Raw genomic sequence first — 25793 nt, 5'->3', positions numbered from 1 at the left:
ACTAAAACTGTCTCACTGACAGCCTGTGCCCAGTCCAGGCACCCCTCCAGCAGCCCAGAGGCCATGGGTAGGAGAGGATACTGAGCACTGCTCAGTGATTTGGGACCCAGGGGTTGCGTGGCCACAGTGTCTGCTGCCGTGTGGTGTCCAGGGAGCCTGACAAGACCTCGTAACACCCTGGACCTCTTATCATTGTGCTCTACCTTTATCACTAGGGCTGATTTAGGGGCCTTGACCCTGAGATTGGACACAAGTATGTCTGATTCCTGGCTATAGGCTAATAGAGAGACTAGCAGTAAATAGCACAGGATGTTGTTTACCCATCTGCCTGGAGAAGCACAGACTCTAGGAGGCAGGAACATGCCTTGGGAAGGTGCTGGGTCTTAACCAGCCAGTCCTGTGTTCTCTGGACACCAAGGAAGGGGAGACTTTGTCCACAGACTTGTAGTGACCTAGGGTCAACACTGGGCCTGACCTGGCCTCTAAAGCCCCTCCCACCTGTCCCTGTTCAGGGCTAAGTGAACTACCCTGTGAACCCTGTTCTGAGTTCCTATGATCCACGTGCAACTTGCTGATTGTTTGATTCTATATTTGTCTATCTCTACAGGCAGAAGGGAGGTGTTGGGTTTGCCCTCACCCCTGTCCAGGCACCCACGTTACAGTCCTTGGGGACTGCCACCTCAGGTCCCTGCTCCTGGAAGAGAGCTAGGGCCTCAGGCTGATGATGGTGGGCTGGGTTTGGCAGTGTCTCCCTGGGCGCCTTTGGTTCCACAGCTAGAATCTCCAGGAGCTCATCAGGGCCTGCAGGGTGTGTGTGGGCTTCCTCAGCGATGAACGTGCTGTTCCTGCATTTGTTTGCCTAACTCCTTCAGAAGTTTTGTTTTAGAGTTGATCAGACTGCATCTCAGCATCTGCAAAGTCTGGATGCCTCCACACATAGCACTGGGTTCTTTCTCTATTCAGGAGCAAGCGGATCAGGGACACTGAGTGAAGTCTCAAAAAGTTTGCTCCTGCTGAACTAATGAATCTGTGATTACAGCAGTGATCCTGGGTCCTAGGTTTGCATTATAGTCAGAAGTTGACTGCCATCATCCACAGGACTAAGTGTTTCCATAAATTAGAGCAGGAGCTCATAGCCCCACCCCTGGCAGGCAATCCCCTTGGGTTGGGCTTTGTGGGAAAATGGTGGTGGGCAGAGTGCCACTTGTGGGAGGCAGTGGGTCAGTGTGGCTCTTTGCGGGTGGCACTGGGTGGGTTTCACCTTTATTACCATGTGATGCTTTCACTGTAAAACCAGAGGATTTGGATCCAGGATGAATTGCCTTGCTCCTGATCTGGAAGCCTGATTTTGTGCTTTGAGGACACAGATTCCCAGCTGGAAGCTTTCCTCCCTTATGGTCTCCTGGCCTGCCTCACTGGTGATCTTTCCTGCCCTGTCTGTATTCTCTCTGCAAGGCTGCAGGGACCAGGGGGCAGTTCATGGAGCAGAATGCACCAGGTGTCCTGGGAGGGAGCTTCACATATAGAAAAGAGGGATGTTGGGGAGCACATGTGTTCTTTTGTACTTTCCCCTGAGAACTTCCTCACCTGTCATTACTAGTAATGGTGTGAATGACCTGGAGAGTGTCCCTAAAGCCAAGGGCTCAGAAGTAAGGGAAGGGAGAGGTGCATAGCTGCAGTCCCTGTGTCTGCCATGCCATTTCCTTGAACCTGCTCCAGCCTGGTCACTGCCCCGTCACTCATTACCAGTGACCTGTATGGTGCCTAGTGCCTTGTTGGTGCTGCCGTATTCTTATGTGACACTGCCCAGGCCTGTCCCTGTGCCCGGCTCCCTGCTGCTGGAACCCTCCTGTTGCACACTGCTGGCCTTGCTCTTCCTGGCTTCCCTCCTTTACCTCCTTTGCTGGTGCTCACCTTGCCTGCCTTTCAAGGTTGGAGGCCCAAGACCTGGTCTGTAGACTTCTTCTTTTTTCTCTCCCTCTCTCTAACTGAACAGTCTCACCACTCCCAGTGTTTAAACACTATCCATGCACAGAAAACTGCAAATTCAAATCCCCAGCTGGAGCTTGTGTCTTGAAGGCTGGATTCCAGGGTTGTAGATCCAGGTGTTTTCTGATTGTGTAAAGACATCTCAAGTGGGAAGTGTCTACAACTGGACACCAGATACATAGGTCCAGGGCCCTGAGGCAGTAGGGCAGCACAGTTTCTTTCTCAGACACCACCTGTCAGCTACCATGGCAGCCTGCTTTGATAGCTTTCAAGGGAGATTCAGGGTCATCTATCTTTCACCTTTCCTGCTCCCATCAGTTCCCTACCCCAGTCATGAGGGTGGCCTTCCTGCTGATCTCTGATCAGGAGGGACCCTTCTTCCTATGGCCACCAGTAGCCAGTTCTCTGGGCCTTTTACCCCTCCTCACATTGCCTCACTGCTTTTCCCTTTGTTGATTCTTCCCACCTGGGTGCCATTGGTCCTGCCACGTCTATTCACTTGCTTGGTCTTCCAGTGGGTCGCTCTGCTCCTCCCTGTCTTTCTCTGCTGCCCTCCATCCCCTCCTGCAGGGCTCTGGGGAGGCATCCTGCCCTCGGGCCAGGTGCTGCTCACTTCACTCATCCAGTGTCACTGCTTTCCATGATCACACACTTCCTGGAGATGTCAGGCTCTACCATCTCTGGTGGGTGCAGCTCATGAGGTCAGATAACTTGATATTTTACCCCTTACTTTATACCCAAGATCAAGTCAGGGCCAGGTATGTAGTTGGAACTCATGGCATTTTGTGAAAGAAAACTTACAAAATTTTCTTGGGTCTGGAAGGTGAGAGAAGGTTGTGCCTTGGGCACCAAGGCTAAGAGTCACTGGTCATTCTTTAAGCATAGATAATCTCAGGGCCCAGAGGCACCTGGACAGGCTGAGGGGCTCTGCTTATCTCTAGTGTTCCATTGTGCCTCGATTTCTTCCTGACCTTCTTAGGAAATGTACTCAGACTTTGGTGACTCCTAGTGGGGCTCGGCCGTGGGACACACTCTGGGGGGAAAGGAGCTTCAAGGAACTCTCGGGACATTTACAGTCAGGAGGATGGGCCAGTGTTCTTGGCCCTCTTTGGACACTGACCCTCTCTGCCAGCAGTGATTTGCTTTCTACCCAGATCCAGTACCTTTCCCTACCAGGTCATGGTCTCTGTAGCCTGAATTGCAAGCCTTGCCTTGGGTTACGTTGCTCTCCATGGTCCACCATTGTCTTTCGCTCATCTCTGTGCTCCTGCCACTTCAGCTGCACATCTCTGCTCCAACACTTCATAGACCAAGCCCCTTCTAACCTCAGGCTTTGCATGTGCTGGGCCTTCAGCCTGTTCGCACTTCCCTTTGCAGAGCTCTCAGTCCAGATGTGGCTCACCTCTGAGGTCTCCCAGATCCAGCATATCCAGTATCCATCCTGGCCCCCTCAGCCATCATATGGTGGCACTCACAGATCAGAGGGAAGGAGCCTTCTCACCTGTGAATTCCTGTGGTTGGTCTTGTTCCTTGAGCTGGGGAAATGTGCTAGACATTTGGGAAAAATGTGTTGCTAAAGGAATGAAGGAGTGAGTGGATGCATGAGCCCATGTTAGATGCTGGACACTGTACCTTGAACATTCCATCCACTGTTTCATTTGAACTTTAGGACAGATCCAGATGGGGAAACACTAACCTTACACCTGCTTCTAAGTTTGGAAGCATACAGGGCAGGTGGCATGGAGGAAGTGAGAACTCCCTGAGCCCAAGGCTTCCTCCTAGCAGCTCTGGGGGCAGTGCCCCATTGGCCTGCCCTTGTCAGTGTCTCCTAACCCAGCAAACAACCTGGTCTTGGCCTAGAAGAGAGCAGTTGCCCCCTCCTCTAGCACCTCTTCTTGCTAATTCATCTCCTGCTCTAATCTCCAACTACATCCTTAGCTCCCGCTGGGAAAGTCCTGGCTGTCAGAGCCCCTCACCTCCCCCAGGCTGCACTTGCTCTTGAGAGACTGTGACCAAGAAGAGGAGAAGTGGGCAGGTGACCAGTGCTTGCAGTGCTGACACTGACCCAGGGAGATGATTTCTTTCTAGCACTGTTTTGTCTGCCAAACCATCTGGCATGCTGCCTCTAAAACACACAAACATTCCTCAAAACACTTGGAGCCCTTGCCATGCCTTGCTCCATCCCAAAGGACCTAGGGAATGTGGATGACCTAGCCAGAGGCCCTACAGCTTCTACAGAGGCATCTGGTGCCTATGCACTTTGACATAGAAGAGAAGGGAAAGCCAGGGTCATCTAGAAGTTAAGTTCCAGACAGGAAGTGGAGGTGGTACTGGGCACAAGAACTCAGTGTCACCTTTTCATCTTCTCACAGGATCCAGTGGTGACCCTGGCGTGTGATTATTAACACATCACACACCCCTTTACGAAGTAGGAATGCTACTTGCTCACCTTTAGTGTGCACGATTGTGCAGAGGATCACATGAGAGTCTACATGATTTTGAGACTGTATAGTCACTTGATGGTGTGTTGGTTGTTGTTTCACACTCTATGTGCTTTCTTTGGCTAAGATTGTGTGAATAGTGGTTGAGAGTTCAAATGCCTAAGTCTGATTCCTTAGGTTCACTTTCTGCTCCTCTATTTGCTAGCTGTGTGATGGTAGGTAAATTACTTAACCTCTCTGAAGTTCAGCTTCCAGTGCATAAGTCAACAAATCCATGAATACAGAGTGAGTGAGAAATACCCTTGCACAAGTCAGGACTATTCAAAGACAGAATGGTGAACACTTCAGTAAATAGCAGACTGGCCATCTGTTGGGTAGGCTTTTGGGGAGGACTTGAGTCCCTACTGGCTGAGGGACCCTGGGCGGGTGCTGACCTTGGAGAGGCTATATTACCACAAGGGCCAGATTTGGAGCCTTTGTACTGAATTACTACTCACTGTCTCTGTGGCCTTGGACAGTTTACTGACTTAAGATTTCTGTATCTATAAAGGAGAACACCTACCCAGTAAAGCTATGGTGTGGACTCAGTTAAATATGCTCCTGTGTGTTACATGCTTACAGCAGTGCCTGGTGACAGAAAGCCATCTACCTGTGTCTTCTGGTCTTCAGAGAACTATAAGCTCCAGCAGAGCAGTTAAGAGGCCCAGATATAAGCCACACAGGATGCTCCACATGGTACCTGGACGTGTGGCCACTTAGTCCTTAGGAGCCATTAGGGTTACCACCTTCATTAACATTGTCCCTGGGGCCCTTGTGCCTGGCACAGTGTCTGCCATATCTCTGAAGTGAGGATGTGTGGACAATTCCTTGCTGGCCTCTGAGCAGAATAGAGCTATGTGCTCAGTGGTGTCTGATTTGTAGTTCCCTCCTCCATCTCTCCTCCATCTGGAATGCCATTATCTCTCAATGGTCGGCTACACTCAGTAGCATCTGCTTCCTATGTGGTCTCCATGGACACTGTTTCCTGTTCTCTACTGGTCTTCCTGATTTCCTGAGTAGTTTCTGCCAACTCGACTCCTAGATTCTAGTTCAGGTAGGCATTTGTTCAAATATAGACACTGCTTCTGTCTGGTGAATTCCTTAGCTTGTCTTAGGTATCCATTTTCAATATCTGTGCAACAGGAAGACCATCTACTTGGTAAGATGGAGATAGAAGGTCAAATCACAGGTCAGTCCTGGCACACAGTGGGCACATGATTTCTGCCTATATCCTCTTCCAAGATGGAAAAGCTCCTGGATGACAGCACAGTAGGGAATAGTTGTGTGTTCTCCAGACATATCCATGACTGTGTTAAAAAGCACAGGACTCCAGAGACCATCTTGTACAAGTCTTCCTCTCCCCCAGTATGCAAACACATGCTCCCTTTTCACATCTGGTGAGCCAAGCACAAGTTCAAGTGTTTTTCTAGAAAGATAGAAGTAAATGCCTGGGAGTTCCTTTTGGAGCAGCAGCTCCAATCAACCATTATCTCTGGATGCACAAAGTTGGAGTGCCTGGTGTGTTGGGAGAGATAGCTGTGTTCTCTCCAGAAGTCTGGGCCGTTTGTTTCTGTTACCTAGAGTGGAGGAAAATGAATGTCAGCAAGTAGGTAATAATTACCCTGGAATGGAGTGTCGTCTTTGTACTCATATATTTCTGTTACAGGGTTTGGGGTTGCCTAGGCTGGCGTGGTGGTCTGTGCAGGGTTCTGCACTTTGTTGATGTTGCTGCTCTTGAATTCTCACCAAGAAGGGCTGTGAAGAGGTCACTGGAAAGGAACTCAGAGCCAAAAGGAACAGATTTGGCAATCCAGTTCATTAGTTGTCAAGCATGCTACACGCTAAGTGAAGCAGTTTTGCTTTACTGAGGATACTATATTCCCAAGGGAGGAAAGTAGGCAACTCAGTGAAGCTAGCACCAGCTAAAAGCATGTATGCTCCCAAGGATGGGGACAGGCAGCACTGAAAAAGACCAAGTGCCCCAGGACTAGATTGGTTTCCCTTTTGTTTTCCTATAATTTGATGGAGTGGTCAAATGTTGCCTAACAGGGTTTTCCTTCAACTAACAATGAGACTCTGTCCGGAGAGGGCATTTTTGAAGCTACATGGTCTCAGCCAGAATGAATAAGGCAGCCACCCCACAGCACGGGGATCAAAACCACCATGCAAATGTATGCAAATGAGGTTTAGTTGGGTTCAGAAGGATCTAATGGTTCAACATGGGACCCAAGTCCCCTACAAAGGCATGTGCAGACCCCAGGCTCATATACCTGTGCAGATGGAATACCTGGAAGGGGCTAGATGAGTCTTCTTAGGAAGCTGTGTACCCACAAGCTCATCCTAACCCTATCTTATGTCTAGCTAACTCCCTACTGTATCAGAGTTTGTCCTTTGTGTTCTCATGTTTTCAAAAGAAAATTGACCAATTAGGAACACATTAAATATACATTTTAAGACCTTATCTCTGTCCTTAATTCCAGGATGGCTGCTTCTGTTGGTCTTGAATTGTTATCTACCAAATCCCTATTATTGTGACAGGGAAGGAAACCTGGTATGTCACTAGATCCTTTCCCAAGAGAGTCAGGCCTGGGTCCTCAGCGCCCTGTTCATTGTCCTCAGACCTCCAGAAAGAGTACCTGCTCTCCAGTCAGTCCTGTGCTCAGTGCTGCTCACAGGAGGGGAAGGGAACACCTATGGATGTGGAGGGTAGACAGCACACAGCACTGGCTTAAACTCATCTGAGTTGTTTCCTGTGCTTTTTTCCCAGGCTTGGGGTTTGCTGGTTTGGGGGTTACTATTTTCTCCTTGGACACCTCCCCAACATTATGTACTCACATGAAGGAGGACAAAGGGAAAGTAGAATTGCCAACCCATCTACCTGTCATCCCCTTATATCAAGAAAATCAAAAGCCTTTTATAAAGAAGGTCTCCTTCCAGCCATAGTGAACTTCTGATTTCTTAGTTAGAACTGGGCCATGTGTCCACCCCTAGGTGCAAAGAACCTTCTGGCAGGAGCCCTGGAGTCTTGGAGTCTGTGGAGTCTTCTCACTGCTCATCAAAATCTTGATGACCCCATACCTGGCTTGCCCTCCCATCTACTCTCTGGTGTCTGCTTATGACCTTGGGTACCAGTGATCATTTTTACTTGTCATCAACAGTGGTAGGGCTATGGAGGGGAGCTGAGATCCATCCAGGTGTGGGGATCACTGTGCCTCAGGGACAGCATGCTGAATAATGACTTCAGTGTTGCTCCATCAGCTCTGGGCCACCAGGTCCCCAAGGAGGGTTCCTCACCCATACTGAGGAGAGTGGGAACAAGGCCCTGGAGTGCTTCAAACCTCAGCAGAGTCTCAAATCCAGGAGAAAGCTTCTTGTATGAGGGGTCAAAAGAGTGTCACACAGCTGTGATTGTTTTTTACCTTTACTTGTTTGGAATCTGTCACTATAGTCAGCCCACAAGTGGCCTGAAGGCAGGAACTGTGACAATGCATTATCCATTTCTGTGTCCCTAGAATGAAGTCTGTGCTTAGAGCTTTTCTGAATCTCAGTAAAACATCTCAGTTTAAATAAATAATGAATGTGGAAGTAAACAGATGCACCCAAGATACAGAGGTATCTTGGACACCACAAATTAGAGTGTGGCTAAGAAGAGCTTGAGGTGCTGAGCCCACCCTCCTACCAAGTCTATGACCCCAAGGGCCCTGACCCTTCTGTGAGGAAGTCTGGCTGAGGGTATTTTGGGATCCATTCGTCCCGACTGAACAAAGTGAGCTATAAATCACTCTTGGAGCCTTTTGAATGTCTGAGGCTTAGTGATGGCCCCAAAAAGGATTTTGCAGTTGTTTTGGCAATGAGTCCTTAAAGCAGTTCGGCAAGTTCTACATTCTTCAAGATCACTATCCATCTTTTCTGTGTGTGGCCTTCAGATTGGCTTTGACGATTGGTTGGAGAACCAGGTCCTCCCTTGAGATGTTTGCATATGTGACTCAGCTGTGCAGCTTCTTCTGAGCTCCAACATCAGTCTCCAGAGTTTTGCTCGTCATCTTGGAAAGGCCCCTCCTAGTCACCTCCTTTTACATTTTAAACTTAGTTAAATGACAGGCAGTCTCCAGGCAGACTGCCAGAAAGCCATTGATCGTCACCCTGCAGCTGCCGCGGTCCAGGGTGGAGTTGTCTAAATATTGCCCAGTGCCTGTATCTTCTCTCATGTTTCACACTAGACGGACAGCTTGACGCTGTTTCCAAAATAGCACCTGCCATGGGTTTTTCAGACCTGCTGATGCCTTTTAAGATAAACATTAAAAATACCTCTTCCCAGATCAGGAACAATCTCATTTTCCCCATCACTGATGATGAATTAGCAGTGGCCCTGTGGTCCAATCCTGAAATGTTTGTGCCCCTAGATAGGGGAAGCAGTCTTTGCATATAGAATTGATGGAATGATGAGACATACTGTGTGAGGAAAATGATCATGGAGGAAGCACACATTGCTTCCTGGGCAGATCGAACTTCTCAAGGCTCAACAGCTGCCTTGAGGACCAGGTTTAAGAAAGGGAATTCTTACCCTGGGTTCTAGTCTCTGGGTTCTGACCTGTTTGACCTTGCCCTGCTCTCAGAGCAGCCCTGCCACGGGTTTGTGTCTGAGATATCCCTGCCCAGATGCTCACATGGAGACAGACTCAGGGACCTAGAGCTACTGAATGAATCCAGCATTTTGAATTATGGAGCTAAGGCTCATTCATTCTCAGATACTTAGACCAAAATAGTTTTATTTCTTTATAAACATAACAATTCATGAAGGTTTTAAGATAAGTCACATTTATAACATAGTAGCATCTTAGTTATTCTCTCCACTTTCCCTATTTAGGGGCATAAACATTTCAGCATGGGATTACAGGGCCATACTTAACCAGTCAGCAGGGAGGGGTCAGGTTATTGTGTTACAAGTTAAAGGAGAAAAGGTTTATTTTATCTCACAGTTTGTAGAGGTTTCAGTCCATAGTCAGCTGATTCAAAGACAAGATAGCGTGGCAGAGGGGAAACAGTCCATAGCACAGCAGGAATCAGAGTGGACTATCAAGGGAGAAAGATGGAGACATCTATCTACCCATCTCTAGGCCACACTGACGGTGACCCACCTCTTCCTTCCAGGCTTCACCTACTAATATCATACCCAGCTATAAACCCATCAGTGGAGTAATCCAGTATCCATGATCCAGTCCTCTGAAAGCCCCACCTATGAGTGCATGGGGCTTTGTAGGGGGATGTCTAGATATAAACCATAACAGGTAGGATAACTTCTTATTTTTTTGGTGTGACTTGGTCTAGTGCTTTTGTGTAACTGAGAAATGTTGCTTCTTCAGGCATTTGAATTCTTCTGGAATTGTACCCAAAGCTTCATAGGGTGACTTACAGAACACTTTTTTGATCTGCTTCAGACACTCTTTTGTCCCATTTTGTGGACACCCCAATACACTCTCAAAATTTCATATATATTTCCATGCCTTTGTCTTAGTTATTTTTCTCTCTTTGCTGAGACAAAATACCTGATGCCCAAAATTAAGGAAGGAGAGATTTGTTTAGCTCAGTTTATGGAGGTTTCAGTCTATAATCAGCTGGCTCCAAGGCAGGGTGATGCATGGCAGAGGGCAACTGTTCATGGAGGCAAAAACAGCAAAAGCAATGAGAGCAAAAGGGAGAAGAGGCAGACAGCAGGATCTTTCCCCCTCTATATTGTATGCAAACTACCTACTCCAGGGCAGGTATAGCACTCACACCCATAATACCACCACTGGATCGTGGATCAATCAAAAACCCTAGAAGTCCACCCCATGACTGCATGAGGATTTGTGGGAACATCCAGACACAAACCATAACAGCCTTTATACATGAGAATCCCTCATGTGTGGCATGTATCACTGGCTCTATCTCACTATTCCTGTAAGAAAAGCCTCTCTGGCAAAGGTTTCCTGTCTTTGGCGGGTAGGTGGCCTACCCGTGCCCTAAGTCCCTAGCAACTATCCACGTCTGTCACTTGTTGCATTGTGTTGTGAATATTGGTTTTAATGTCTGGCTTCTTGTAGTGGATGATGCTGTGAGTCCTTTTGAGATGGGGACAATACTTTGTTCCTATTTTACCCCAGAATAAAGCAAAATATTTGCAGAGTCAGTGTTCAACAAGGACAGGAGTAAACAAAAGCATTAGCACAGGCAGAGATATCAGCTCATACACCAGCTCCTCCTGGTGCTGGAGGTGCGATAGGCTCTATTTGCTGTCATATGTCACAGGGTGTCCATGGTCCATGTTTTCTCACTCGCTTCTGTTTTGCTTTCTTTCCTCAGATGTGCTCTGTCCAAGTGTCCGTGTAGAAGGAGATCGCTTGGAGCACACCAATGGAGAAACCAAGGAAATCACAGGTAAAAGACACCGCCCACTTGTGCTTTGGGGGACTTGCTGGACCTGAGTGTGACACTCATCAATTTAGGGGTAGCCTCCTGTGCACCATTATCAACCATTCTACGACATCCTGATAGTGCAGATGGCAGCCATCCGTCTCAGGGTAAAAACCCTTCACTGCCTTCCATTTGGCAGGCTGGGGATCTCTTATAGGAGTCATTGAATAATGTAGCAGAATGAGTGCATTTGTAAAGGAGATGGTGAGAGAACAAGCAAAAACTTGGGCAAAGGAGCAAGAAAGTTAGTAAATAAAGGCCCTTGGGAGCAAGGGGAGAGTGAATCCACAGCAGGACAGCAAAGAGTCACATGGCAGCTGAGCCTGCAGCAGAGAGAGATGCCGCAGCAGTGTTGCAAACTCTGTACGTGAATATGACAGGGAGCAGAGTGGGGCAGTCTGTGGGGTGGCTGTGTCTGTGTCCCCAACAGCCTGATGATGCTGGCATTAATCAGTCTTGCCTTGGCCAGACTTACTGCAAAGCTCCTTAAGTGCTTGAACTCAGGGCAGTTTCTTCCATCCCCCATGCCCAGGACATCAACCTTGTTTTTCTCACTGACCCCTGCTGGTCAGGATCCTTCTCTGCCTCTTGCATCTGCTCAGGTCCAGTTTTGACCATTTGCTTGTCACCTATCCCAGCCAGAAAGTCTTACAAGCACAGGATGAGTTGCTGGGCAGCCACAGCCATGTCATTGTTCCCAGAACTTCAGGTTGCTAGCATCTACATCTTGGAGCCTGAAATAGTTTTCTAGAACGGCTGGGGGGTTATCATACCTGTGTGTACAGTGTGAAGAGTGTGCCAGGGAGCTGACACTCCTGGGAGCAGCCTGAGACAGAGACTTGTTGTAGAACCTTCCAGCTCCACTGATTCAGATGGGGTTATTCTCAGGTCCATGTGACAGCTCATTTCCTGGAATTTATTCAGATTGGGTCAAAGTGACCCTGATTGTCAGAAGCTAGTGTGTTTTCCTGCCTTGAGAAGCACAGGGCCCATGGGGCAATGGCGAAAGGAGTGCACAGATTCGGAGCTCTTCCCCATAGGCGCCTTCAGAGTTGGGGAGCACAGCGCTTTCTTGTCTTTCCACCTACTCCATGGGTGGCAGAGTTAGTAGAAACAAAAGTTGCTCTCCCTTTGGTGTTGCCCTGTGAATCCAGCACACTGTGCCTCTCATCCGGACTGCTATAGCATCCGTATAACTGCTATAAGCATTTGTGTCACCTTCTCACACTGTCCTGTCCCTCCCCTGCATGAAGAGCTGACTTCCTATCACTCAAATTTCTTGGCTTTCAGAATCCCTGTGTTTCTTAGCCCTTCCCAAAGGGTTCTGTCTGTTTAGTCCTGGCATATTCTCAAGGCTCTTGGGTTGCTTAATGGTCCGGAAAGGTGCAGTGCTCCTCTTAGCTGATAGCATTTCTTCTGCTTCATGTCCCTGTCACCACACTGGGCTCCTACTCATCCCTCCCAGTCCAACTGAACAGTCACCTATGAGAAATCATTTCAGGCCACAGTGGAGGCACTAACTGCTCTTTTAACATTTCATCCAATCCTGGGAACAAATCAGAAGATGTGATTATTTGCTTCCCTGTCTATCTCCCCAGCAAGCAAATGAGCTCCTCGAGAGCAGGGCCTATTTTATTTTGGAACTGTTTTTGTGTGTCCTAAGGCAAAGAGCAGTACCTGGCACTTAGAAGGAGTTCAGTGATCGTGTGCTAATGAACAAATAGGTATATGAATGAACTGAATGAAAGGAGTAAGCCTGATGTAAGGTGTGAATAGGCGAATGGGAAGTTGGATGACTGGATAAGAGAGTTAGAAAAGCAGATGGCATCAAGGGTGGGAAGGAAGAATGGAAGGAAACAAAGGAAGAAGGAGGAAGCAAAAAGGAAGACAGATGAACAAATGAGTCTGCCTGTGTCAGCTGTAACTTAGAATGAGTCTAAACCTTCCCTGCCATTCTACAGATTGAAGAGCAACAAACATTTCATTTATTCTACTTAGGAATTATTGATTCTTGTTGGGAAGAATCAGAAAGTGTGTGTGTGTGTGTGTGTCTGTGTGTGTATGCATACATGTCTGTGCCTGTGGTCAGGCATGTGTCTCTGTGTGTATGTGCACATGCATGTATGTGTGAATATGCAGAACATTGCACAAATATTTTAGTGCGGGGCATATGAGTAGAGTCCTGCTGAAAAGCCAGCTTGGCAATTGGATAGAAGCAAGACTCTCTGTTATGAGTCCTGTGCCTGGGGTCCTGATGCTCCGTGGAGCTGAATGGCACTGCCAGGTGGGCCTCCATCCGCATGCAGAGCAGATGCTCTGTTTGTACAGCTCTGTGTGCACAGAGGACCTACTTTGTCTTCTGTCTATTCTCATAATTGTTGGCCCTGATAAAATATTCCAGCCGTGTAGAAGCTAAAGAGGGAGTAATGGAGAGAGATGAGCCTCAGACTTGCCAATTTAAAAGCCACTGAGTAATCATAGAAGCTTTTGTATTCTGGAAAAAATGCACCTCCCCAAAGCTTCACCTCTATGCATTTCCTTAAAATGACTCTGGCTACTTTTTAGGCCTTGTCTTGGCTGGATAAGAAAGATGGAGACGAGAACAGACAAGAGAAATAGAGCAGGGGGTCCTTGGCTGATCTGCTGCTTGCCAGCCAGGTGGCTGTGTGTCAAGCTTCTGACCTCGCTGAGCCTCAGTTTCCCCATCTCTGTAGTTGGATCTGACTGGTATTTCTGAGGGTCCCTTTCAACTTTTATGGCCATCCTTCAAATCTGTAGCCACTAAAAATGTTATAAAACTGTCCTGGGTCTTAGCTCTTGATGTTTAAGAATTGTTATTCCAGGCTATGCAGGTCTGCAATTTGGCCTGGAATTCTTTCTCTTCCCACCTGGACCCCCATATCCAGATATTAAAGTCCTGCCTGTCCTGGTTTAGATCAAGAATGTCCCCCGCAGGCCTCAGGAGGTCATAGGTGGGCCTTTTGAAAGGTGATTGAATCATGGGGGTCATATAATTGATTTGCTGTTAGGAGGCAGGGTCAAGAGACAGTTCACTAGGGAATAACCTGGAAGCGCTTTCCCTCCCCAGCTCCTCTCCTCTCTCTCTGCTTCTGACCGCCATGATGTGAGCAGTGCTCCACCAGACCCTCCCACTTTGCTGTCTCCATGTTTAAGCAGACTAAACATGGACTGAAACATCCAAAACCGCAAGCCCAAATACACTTCTCCTCCTTTAAGGTACTGGTGTCCATTATTTTGTTCCAACAGTGGGGAAAGTACTAAGACACTGCCCATTGTACCTCCTGAAAAATTCTACAATTCAAGTGCACCTTCTGTCCCTCCTCTCACCTGTCTTAGCACACTTGTTCTCCCGGGTCTCCCTATGGCTCTCCAAGTGCACTGTAAAGTGAGGAGCCCTGTGTTTCTGCCTGAGGTACAGCCCTCTGGAGCTCCTCACTGTCTGCAGAAAGAAACTGAAACTTCCCCACTGGCCAGGACAGCCAGCCTACGAACCTCATTCCCAGCCATTGTCCCCTTACTGGGACTCCTGATGTCCCAGAGTAGCAAAGATCCCTGTTCTTTATTGGATTCGGAGCAGCCAGACAGGCATCTAATACAAAGAAAGCCCTTAATGATGGGTTGCTAAATTCCTTTCTTCTTCCCTTCTCTCTTTCCATAAGTAGTGCCTCCGAAGGAACAACTAAAGCACTAGACTTTTAAAAAAATTTCTAAATTGATACATGATGATTATACATATTTTGGAGTATAGTATGTTTGACACGTGTATACAGTATGACATGATTAGCTCAGGGTGCTTTGCATAGGTATTAAACATTTATCATGTGTTTGTGTTGGAGCATCCAAACTTCTAGCTATTTTCAGATGTCTACAATAACTTATTGTTAACTGCAGTCATATCTAGATACTCCCTTAATTTGAAACTCATCAAATTTGGTACTAGATGCATTTTGACATAAATATTTTGGCCTGATACCTCTCATGCTTTGCTTGATACTCCATGTGCAAGTCTGTGTCAATTACCTTGCTCCTCCTACTTCTTTCCAGTCCAAACAACTTATTTTGTATACATCTCCTGGAGCCAAAGGACAGTGAGTACTAATGCCCCAGTGTGCACCAGACATCTCACTACTGGGTGTGTACGTATCTGAACGAAAGGATATCAGCATGTTGCCAGCTGCTAAGGATAAGAAATTGAATGTCATCTGGCCTCTTCCCATCCCAAGGCTCCATCTGGTGAGCAGGTGTATCAAGTCAGTACATCCTGGACACTACCAGTGTCTCCACAGTTTAGTGGACTCTGGGGTGGCACCGAGGTGCCTCTTGTGAGTTTTGAGCTGAACAATTGCTGCTTTATCACACAACACCTTACATCACCATCCCTTCATCTCAGGAACATTTTTCCTTTTCTGACCCTGATTTATTCCTGGAGATTCATCTTTTTCCTTGGTACCCTTTGCTGCCCCTAGTTAATTGTTTGTTGTCTAAAACTTTGTAATGTTCAACTTTTTGCTTTGTATGCATTGGAACCAATGCAAGGGGAACCACAGCACAGAGCACGCTTGCTTCTCATGCACATGCTACTGTAGATTCAGACCGCCCTTTGTAGTGACAGCACATGAGGAACAGGCTGGCTTCAGGGCTCTGATCTCTGATTCCTGATTCTCACGAGGCTCTGCGGCATGAGTTCACCTCATTTATGGTGTGATCTGGGTTCTCACAGCTCCCTTGGAAAGCAGGGCACCTGTTCAGGTCCCCTTGAGCCTCTCTTGAGAGGGAGACACACTTCCTGCCGCCACCCCCACCGCCACCCTTAGAGGCTGTGTTGAGGGCATCCTCGAACAGTCCGTGATGTGCCTGTGGTTAGCCCCTGCACAGAGCAGAAACAGGCTGGAAGGGCTGGCAATCTCAGCAAGGCCGTGGACACTGAGTCTGAATTTACGTCAGGACCAGTGTTTGATAATGCGTGTAAACTGGAGTTGCTCCTGAGCTGTGCCCCACCCTCTCCACCCTCATCTCACCCTGGTGATGCCTGGAATCCTCCTCTGTCCAGGAGGCAGCAGCCCCTGGTGGAGGGCACACCCTCACCCATGGCACCAACAGGACATCTACCACACTACTGACTAGTGCTGGGCCAGCTGCAAAGACCATTTCTGCCTAGTTTGCCTTTCTCTGGGACACAGTCGGATCCTATCAAGCTCAGTGCCCATTACCGCTTGGCATCAGTCCTTGGAGTCCAGAGCCTCACGGCCCTGCAGGGTCTTCTGGGTCCATCTCCCCCACCCTTAGGCTGCAGCCCCCCACCTGCCCAGGGCTCCCCAGCCCCACTGGGGCACTCCAGGTACAGGCACAGCTTTCTGGGCTGTGGAAGGTCCCTATTGCCTGTGGCTCACCAAGACCCAAATGTTGCTCCAGGCAGGTTTGCTGAAAGCCCAGAACTGCAGGTGCCTTCTACCACTGACTGCGGGTGCTGCTTGGACCTCAGTTCCTGGGGCACCAAGTGCTCCCTGCTCTAAGTGTGCAGGGGGCTGTGCCAGGCTATCCAGCTCCAGAGTAAAGAGGGCTTCTGTCTGTATCATTCAGTGGGTGTCTTCCTCAGCTTAGTGCCACTGGCTTCACAGCTTGGACATCCCTTGGGGAGTTCTCAAGACTCCTCCCTTTGGAGTGGAGCCTGCTCTGGATGTGCTCCTTCTTGGATCCTGGCTATATAGTGTAGGTAGCAGTGATGCTCTGACAGAAGTAGCAGAGCTGTCATCAAGGTATAAGCCTCCCATCATAAGGCATCAGGTAAAAGGCATCAAGGAACCCTTCAGAGAACGAGTTTCCAAGTTTCCTCTGGAGTCCTCAGGGAGAGTTGGTAGCACCATGTGAACAATGCCTGGGTGCTGGCATCTGCATGGGCATTGTGTTAGTTGTCACCTTAAATCTCATCAAAGTCAAGCAGGACGTTATACCCTCTAGTTTTCCAGTTAAGAAACTGGGCTCAACAAAATCAGATAACGTCCTTAAAACCACCCAGCTCCGAGTCTGTGGGTACCCAGTGTGCCCTGGTTTCTCTTGAATGTGACAAGTACCTGTTGCATGTTCCCCACTTACCTGGGATCCAGTTCTTTGGCAAAGTGGGAGGAGCTGCCCTCTACCCTGCCAGAAGCTGGAGAGTATTTGTGAATGTTTGCTCAGGGCTCCCCACAGGACAGGGGAGCGTCCATGCCTTCATTCAGGGTCAAGGGTTACAGAACATCCTGCTTTCAGTGAGCGCTCACTGTGTTCCTGGTAGTGCTCGGGCTGGAGTGTAACTCAGCGCTGCTTAGCATGAGTGAGGCCTAGCAGTCAACCCCCAGCACCAGGAAGAAAAAGATGAAGCTCCAAGTGATCTTTCAAGGTGTCATCTCTCATTCTCAGAGCAGCACGAGAGGCACATTGGAACTCTGCCAGGTGGGGGACTCCAAAGGGGTACCTAGAGTGCCGACTCAGTGTTCCATTTGGCACATGGAGAAATTAGGCTCAGCAAGACTGACTGGTTTCCCTGATGGCTAGCAGGTGGGGACATGTGGGGGCAGGGGTCCCAGGACCCTGCACTGGGGAAGGGAGTGGTCTCCTGCCAAGAGGAGCCCCATTCCCTGCTCCAGCTCTGTTCTGTCAAACTCAGTGCTGTTTGCCGTCCTGAACGCCCAGAGTGGCATCCAGCATCTGCACAGCAGCTTCTCTCCCCCATAGTCCTTCCACCAAGCTCCAGTTCCCCAAGCCCTGCTCTGTCTCCCTGCTGCCTCCCCAGAGCACCCAGTGAGCAGCACGCAGCAGCGTAGCCCCGGGTGTGGGAGGAATGCGGCACATCCATGGACAGAATTTAGTGGCATAGGATGTTGTGATCTTTACGATGAGAAAATTGTCCATATACAAACTATTGGTTGTTTACTGGATGAGGTATGATAAAAAAATATAGTGAGTGTGTACATTTAAAAATAATATCACCATAGAAGACATGGTGCCAAAGCACTTCTCAGTATACTCCCCTTTACTTCAAACACAGGTGTCCCATTATTCTTTCCATGTTCTGAAACAGTTCTGAAAGTCCTCTTTCTGGAGTGTCTTTAGTTGTACAGTCATGGCTGCCTCCTGTCTCCAATGGATTCAAAACCTTTTGTGGTCATTTTGACTTTGTGCAAGAGCTAGAAATTGCACAGCACCAGACTTGGTAAATACTGTTAGGTGGGTGAGGACATATCCTATTGTTTTTAGCAGCCTACTTTTCTGCTGGATGGTCTCAGCAGCAGCATTTACTGTATTCTTTGGTGGGATACCAGGAATCAAACTCAGGACCTTATGCTTGCCAGGCAAGCGCTTATGCCACTGAGCTACATCCTTCACCCTTACTGTATTTTTGATCATACCTCGTAAAGACACTAACAAAGAGCACTTCCAGAACCGCTTCAGAAAGTGCAAGAAAGGTGGGATAAGTGTGTGGAAATGAGGGTGAATATTGCCATTGATAATGGCAATGAGTCTTTTACTCTAGCAAATGGTTTTTATTTAAATATTCACTGTACACAGTGCTAACTCGGTTCACAAACTTCGTTCTTCCCACCATTCTGGTAGCAATGAAATTGCAAGTATATAAACCACCAGAACTGTGGAAAGAGTTAAGTTCATGGACTGAGGTATCACTGTACTTTGATTACACCTCCTATGTCAGGCACTGTATGAAGAGTTTTGTGGCATAGTGTTTAATTTTCACAGCACTTCTATGAGGCACATTCTAAAACAATCGAAATAAGGGCACAGAGATGGTAGTCAACCTGTGTAAGGTGATACAGCAAAGGCGTAGTGTTCCATTTATGCTAACCCGCTCCTTCCCTGACCATTCTTACTCAGGGCTTGGCACAGAGCAGGGTCTCAAAAGTAGTTGTTAACTGGATAAATGATCTCTTTGGACAGAATTTAGCAGAAGAGGCTTTGATCATTATAATGTAAATCCTGCAAATACCTTTCTTATTTTTTATGGGAGTAGATGAGAATGCTAGAGATAGTGAGGGACTTTTCCTAAAGTCTATGGGTCAGGTACCACTGTGCCAACCCTCACACAGCTTCCCTCACACTGCTGGGAGCTCTCTCAGGGCCCCAAGGCTCATCTAGTTACAGGGTCACAAGTCAGCACTGTATCACACTGTCAGCCTCCAGAGCAGGGATTGTCCACAGGGTGCTCTGAGGACCTGGTCTGCAGGCTCTGTCACCTCGCTGGACTAGCTCAGCCTGCACAACTTTGTCAAAGCAACCATGATGGGGAAGTGGGGGTGCTGCTACTGGTGGGGAATGGTTCCTAGAAATAGACTGGCTTTCTGTGTTTCTTGCCACCTGCTGAGGGGTGCATATTCAGTGTCCCATACCATCTTGCAGCCCTGTGTTTTAGGCATTTTACCCTCTTTATACAAGCAGGACTTCTACACACACATTTATGACTAAGAAGATTTAAAGCCCATTCCTTGACCTGACCATTTGGCCAGGTCCAGAGCCCGTGACCGGTCCATTACTTTTTCACTGAAAATGACTTTTAGGTCCTCTGTTATGAGAAAGCAAAACAAAATATAAATGCTTCTCCTGAATGCAATGTCATGAAGAGAGTTTTCTTCCTCCTGATGTTTCTTCCTGTCAAAGTAGGCAGTGTCAAAGCTGCTGTACTAGAATCCAAGCAAAGTCCAGATGAAAGGCAAAAATGTGGATACAGGAAGAAAAGCCCTATCTTGAGGTTTGCCTGCAGAGCCAGGGCAGCGTTTGAGCTTCTGAGAACCAAGACCCCTGTGCAGGAGACAATCAGGACACCTGCCATGTGTCTTATGCTGGACTGTGACCCAGGATATTCTCAGTGCCCCTGTTCCACTGGGAAAGGCAGCCTTTTCCCTGGAAGAAAAGTTGAAACTGTATCCCATGCCTGTTTATCTTCTCCCTGAATTTATAACAGCTGATCACAAAATAATGTATTCCTAAATAAAAACATATTACAGTAAATGACGTACTGTCTTTAATTCCCCTCAAAATACTCCCTTCACTTGAGCATACTTATCGTGTTCTTCTTGCCACTCTCTGAAGCAGTTTTTCGGGTCCTCTTCCATGACTATCTTTATGATGTATGACCACAACTATGGTGAGTGTTGCTGCCCAGTTTCATCCAATGGAAAGGCAGGCTCATTAAAACCTTATGGTGAGGCCTTCTTCACTTCACCAGATCTGGCACTGTGCAACTTCTCACTCTTCCTGAGTCCAAATGACCATGAAAGGTAAGCATTTGGAGCTGATTCAAGACCTCTAGGTCACCACAACCCCTCAAGTAAAGACCCTCAAGAACAAGGACTTCCAGGACTACTTCAAAACGTGGCAAGAAGGAGGGGATGAGTGCATTGGAAGTATTTTGAGAGGGATTAATGGCGGTATGTCTTCTACTGTAATAATTTTAAAATATTTAAACATTCACTGTATTCACCCATTCCGCCATGAATATTTGAACTGCTTCTGTCACATACCCATCCCCTGGGACAGGTAGAGGAAGCTGTCGTTGCAGAAGTAATTTGCTGCTCCTTTGTCTCTGGTACATATTTTTCTCTGCCACATGCACTCCTACCTCTTCTCTTTGTGCAGGTTTTGACCTGATGGATCTTTTCAGTGTGAAGGAAATCCTGGGGAAGCGAGAGAATGGAGCTCAGAGTTCCTATGTGCGGATGGGATCCTTTCCTGTGGTGCAGAGGACCGAGTGAGTGGTCACTTCTTTTGCAGGCCCTCTCTGAATGCTTTGGAACCGTGCAGGAAGGGGTTGGCTGGGCACTGAGCTGGGGCATACCCCACTGAGCCTTGTCTAGGGAGGTCACAGTAAGGGAAAGCAACTCGGCCACTGAGTGAGGATTTAACCTATATCTATACCCCTCTATTGTCATTGACTGTAATGATTCTTTGGCCCTTCTACACTCATCTTTCCATATACGTTTGGCGTTAATCATTCATTCAGGTATGTCCTTTTCTAGCAGTCCACTGTTTCATAACCATTTATGGTCACAGGTACATGCACCTATTGGAGATTGGCCACACACAGCACCTCCTAGAATCAGGTAGGGTTTTGACCCATGGAGACTATTTTGGAGCTGATTGGGAGCCTGAAATGAACACATTATCTATGGCTTAGCTTCCTCCTGTTTTCCACCTGAGCTGGCTGTCCTGCCTTGCACCTTAGTTAAGAGGATATGATACAGAGGTTTTCCAGTGTCTGTTACCCGCTGTGTCTCCAGTCAAGGGATAACGAGCCAAGCAAATGCTCCACTTTCCTCCTCACAGACAGATCAGTTGAAAACAAAACCGATAGTGTGTGAGGCCACCTCTGCTCCATCTTGAAATTCTTGAGTTGCTTCCAGGTGTTTTCAAACTGAGGTGGGACAGATAGGGAAGGCTCCAGGTGTGATCTGGCCACCTGGCTGTGTGGTCTCCTGGCTCATCCCCAGGCCTCCCTCATCCACCTCTGTGGCCCTAGGTCCTGGCAGCCTTCTGTGTCCCAGCTCTTCCCTCTGCCTGGGACACCTCTGCTTCTCCTGCAGAATGCAGTTCCATCATTTTGCTATCCAGGATACTGTCCCTGGACTCCCCGTCCAAGCCAGGTCTCCCCCAGTCCACTGTTTTTACAGCCTGTCTTCCTGCACACAGCAGACCCACTGGGCATCTGTGCAGTGAGTCCTTTGGGATAGGGTCCAGAAACTCCGGAGAGAGCTGAGTCTTGGTCCTGGCGGGGAACTCCCTGCCCTTTGCCGAGAGAATGAGTCAGTCAGGCAGCAGTGAATGAAAGAGCTGTGTCAGATTCCAGCTGTCCAAGGTGGATGTCGAGCACCAGGTCACAGAGTTTGGATTTTTGCCCATGTGCAGTCACTTAAGTCATGTATCAGGCACTGTGTGACACCCTGAGGTCATCTCACCTTTGGCTCAGTGTCTGCATTCGTCACTGCGATTTTGCAGAAAGAAAACAAGGCAAGTTTCTTCCTCTCTGAGCCTCATTTTGTCACCTGTGAAAGGGAGGCAGTGATGAATGTCAGCTGGCTTTAAAGACACTGAGCATTGGTTGCTCTATATCTATGCAGAGATTCAGCCAATGCTGTTATCTGTCTCCTGGTCCCCTGGTGGTGCCCAAGGATGAGTAGAGTCCAGCCTCCAGTCTTCTTTCACTCCCCTTTTTAATTCACCTATCATACTGCTTATACTAAAGCACACAAAGATCCTAGGTGACTTCGTCTTAAAGGAAAATGCAATAAAGAATAGAACAAAGCAGGGAGAAAGCAGACGTTGCCCAGGACGAAGGGCAGGGTCTAACCTAGGGCTCTTCCTATTGGCTAGAGGTTCCTCTTTCCTTTGAGCCACCTGGATCAAAGGTGCAGTTGCTGTAGGCACTGCTCTATGGAGCAGAGGGTCAGACCCAGCTCTGGGTGATGAATTTGGACTCATGAGATGCTGACAGTTGTCCACAGGAAGGACTGCCATATGGTTTCATGTTTGTTTTAATGGTAAAACTACAGGAAGAAATCAAACTGATAAAGCACTGAAATTTCAAGAAAGAACGGTTTCCCTTTAATTGCTAATGCATTGAAACTTATAACATATACATACACTTAATTTAATTTGCAGGTTAATTCTATTCATAACTGAAAAGGGATGTCCCTTTGAATATTGACATTTTTCTCAATTGTTTAATGTGTAGAATGCATTTCACACATCTCATCCAGGTTATTTCTCACTGAAATACAATGAGGTGAACAAAGCAGGCATTATTCTCATTGACCTGGTGCAACATTCGAGACTGAGTGGGACAGCAGCTTTTCAAAATCTCCCTGTTTGTTGGAAGTGGAGGTTGACCTCAAACTGAGCTCCTCAAAACCCAAACCCATGTTATTTGCCCTGTAATCTTATAATCTGCTGTATTATTTTGGGAAAGGGTTGCAATAAGGCATTTTCTTTACCTAGATTTTCTCAATTGATGACCTTTTTATCTCTTGGATTAATGTGACATTTTCTTAGGTATGTACACATGTTACATATATCTTAGGGTGTACAGACGTGTGTATCTATGGCTGTATCCCAAAAGTATAAAAAGAAAGAAAATAGGAACACAGTTGCATTCACTCAGGAAATAAAGAAAAAAATGAAGCAAAATATTTCTCTGCAGCTACCAAGCCCGGGTCTTTGGATGGAGGCTGGGATATCTTCTCATGTGGGCAGTGACCAGGCTGTCTCTGAATTCTGAAGGAAGCACAAATGTCGTGTGTGATGCCCCTGATTGCTCTGCTTGGGTGTGATCCTGGGTGAAATTCTGGGCTCACAGCATGACACTAAGGCCACTTCTACGTGGATCTGTGAGCTGAGAATCACAGAAGATTGGTCTTTTGTAGTCAGAAGAAGTGTCCCTAAGGACATGTAAATCTAAGAACCAGGAGGCCAGACGCTTCCCACTTCTCTTCCTGGCTGTCTGGCCAGATGAATTCCACCTCCTCTAAGGGAGAAATCCATGCCATTTGTCCCCAGAGACGCCCCTTTGCCCCGGTGCAGTATCCAGCTCTACCGTGACCAAATTCTGCAGAATGAATGAAGTTTCTGTCAGCTGATGGCTAAGAAAAGAGCTGTGGATCCTGGTCTTCTGGGTGTGACACTCTGCAAGTTTTCAGGAGTCTGCCCAGCATAGCCTTGGTGCCATCACCTGTAGTAGGAGGAACAAAACACCTTTTTTGTTTTGTTTTTTTTTCTGGTACCAGGAATCAAACTCACGACCTTGCGCTTGCCAGACAGGCGCTGTGCTGCTGAGCTAAATCCCCAGCCCCCCAGAACACCTTCTTCATGACTTCTTTCGAGGAAGAAATGAGATGTACATGCAAATGTTGTGTCCAGCTTGGATTAAGCTTCAATAAGTCCTCATTTTAAAAATGACTCTTAGAATTTTATATCAAATGATCATTTCTTATATCAAATGAGATTATATGTGTGAACAGTATACTTAACCTAGGAAACACTACAGAAAAATAAGCTAAACTCTTTGTGGCTTGATTTTAAGTGTAGGTTAGGTCAGCCATCTCGGTCAGGGAAAATATGGCCCCTATAAACTGGCAGTATCTGAAAGCATTTTTGTTATCACAGCTGGGGTGGGAGGGGCCAAGAGATATTGCCAGGTGACTGACCTGCGGTGTACCAGCTGGTGCCCAGGTCAGTGTTGTCCTGGATGTGTCCTCTAGGAAAATTAACCAGACCCTCACTGGGGCTGGGGAAAATAAGGTTTCTCCATGGAACCACGATGAAGACAGTTTTATGCAGCATTTATGGGGAGCTCGCCATGCTGTGGGCACCTTGGCAAGTGCTATGGGGACAGGGATTTGTCCATGTTTCCTTCCAGGGAACTTCACAAGAAAATGTGGGGAGAATGGATGGGAAGAGGTCAGGTGGCTACTAGTTAAGCAAATGGGGAAGTTATAGGGAAGTGGAAGTGTGTGTAGGTAACTTTTGCAGAACCCCATTTGCAAGGGCTGGGAGATGAGATGGGGCAGACAGCCACTAAGAATGCAGTGTCTAGGGAGGACTTGTTGTGGCACTAGGGTGGGGGACGAATGCTGATCTCAGAGGCAGGAGGGAGCTCAGGGGCTCTGTCCATGATGTGAATGGAGATGAAGCACAGCTGGCCTGTGTATGCTCTCTGGAGGCACAGAGGGCTGGGAGCTTGGATCATGGAAGAGGACTTGGCTCTCCATAGTAGGAAACTGACAGTTTTCATGATAGAGTTTAAAAAAAAAAGGGCAGTTCCAAAACTAGCTGGAGTAGAGCAGCAGAGAGTCACAGATGCCACAAGTGAGGGTCTGGGCGTGCAGACCTGTTGGGCCAGGGTCTGGTGGAGGGAAGAGGATGTCCTGTACTCTGATCCATTCCAGCTACTGTGACAAAGTCTGGGTAGCTCACAAACAACAGACATTTATTCTTCAGATCTGGAGCTGGGAAGTCTAAGGTAGAAACTCGTAGAGGGTTGTCTTCTCACTGTAGTTTCATATGGCAGCAGGGCTGAATGAGCTCTGTGGGGCCCCCCCGCTCCTAAGGGCATCCGAACCATCATGGACTTCACCTTCATGACCCAACCATCTTCCAAAGGCCCTACCTTCTGACACCATTGCCTTGTGGGTTAGGATTTCAATACATGAATTTTGGGAGGCACACACACTGAGACCATAGCATCTTGGTACCTGGGACAGGAAGCAAAGCAGTGTAAGATAAAACAGCTAGCTGAACAGGAACAAGACAAAAAGAGGAGAAGGCCTGAAGTCTCCACTGCATGCATGCTGGGGCAGGGGCTCCTTAGAGTAGTGATGATGCAGAGCCAGAAACAGATGAACACTGCAGGGTGGGATTGGAAGGAGCTAGGGTGGGGCAGGGAGACAGTCAGGGCCATACAATGTCTGCAGTGGGTCTCATTGAGGCTCTGGCCTCAAGGCAGGGCAGCCAGTATAGCCCAAGAAGTTGTACTGGGGAGATCCTTTAGAGGGGATGTTGGCAGGCCTCAGTGGCTGATAGGGTGCCTGGGCTTCCTTCCCTGATCTCTACTGCCTTCACACAACCCAGTGTAACCTGACTTTGTTTCTCCACAGAGATGTGTTTCCCCAAGGTCTCCCTGATGAGTATGCCTTTGTCACCACCTTCCGGTTGCGGAAAATATCTCGAAAAGAAGACTGGTACATCTGGCAGGTCATTGACCAGTATGGCATCCCCCAGGTACTGGCGCTGTCTTGTTTCCATGGGCTCAGAGCCTGCATTTGCTTTTTTAGGGGATGGTGGTAGCCACTGTATTTTTTCCAGGGCACT

At 47.8% G+C, this 25793-nt stretch overlaps 1 protein-coding gene across 1 annotated transcript in view; it reads left to right on the top strand.

Annotated features, from left to right (window-relative positions):
• The window catches only part of Col22a1 (collagen, type XXII, alpha 1), a gene marked incomplete in the record, with an annotated part of 274405 nt that overhangs the window by 44329 nt on the left and 204283 nt on the right, over nt 1-25793 (top strand). Inside the window, 3 exon segments of the mRNA XM_013521350.1 lie at nt 10812-10886; nt 20571-20682; nt 25580-25703. Of these exon segments, the coding sequence (XP_013376804.1) occupies nt 10812-10886; nt 20571-20682; nt 25580-25703 (311 nt within the window).

The sequence above is a fragment of the Chinchilla lanigera genome, unplaced genomic scaffold (assembly GCF_000276665.1).
Source record: "Chinchilla lanigera isolate Chin_1 unplaced genomic scaffold, ChiLan1.0 scaffold00060, whole genome shotgun sequence".
In the NCBI taxonomy this organism is placed as follows: domain Eukaryota; kingdom Metazoa; phylum Chordata; class Mammalia; order Rodentia; family Chinchillidae; genus Chinchilla; species Chinchilla lanigera.
The sequence above is the reverse complement of the archived record's forward strand: the minus strand, read 5'-3'. Positions and strand labels throughout refer to the sequence as shown.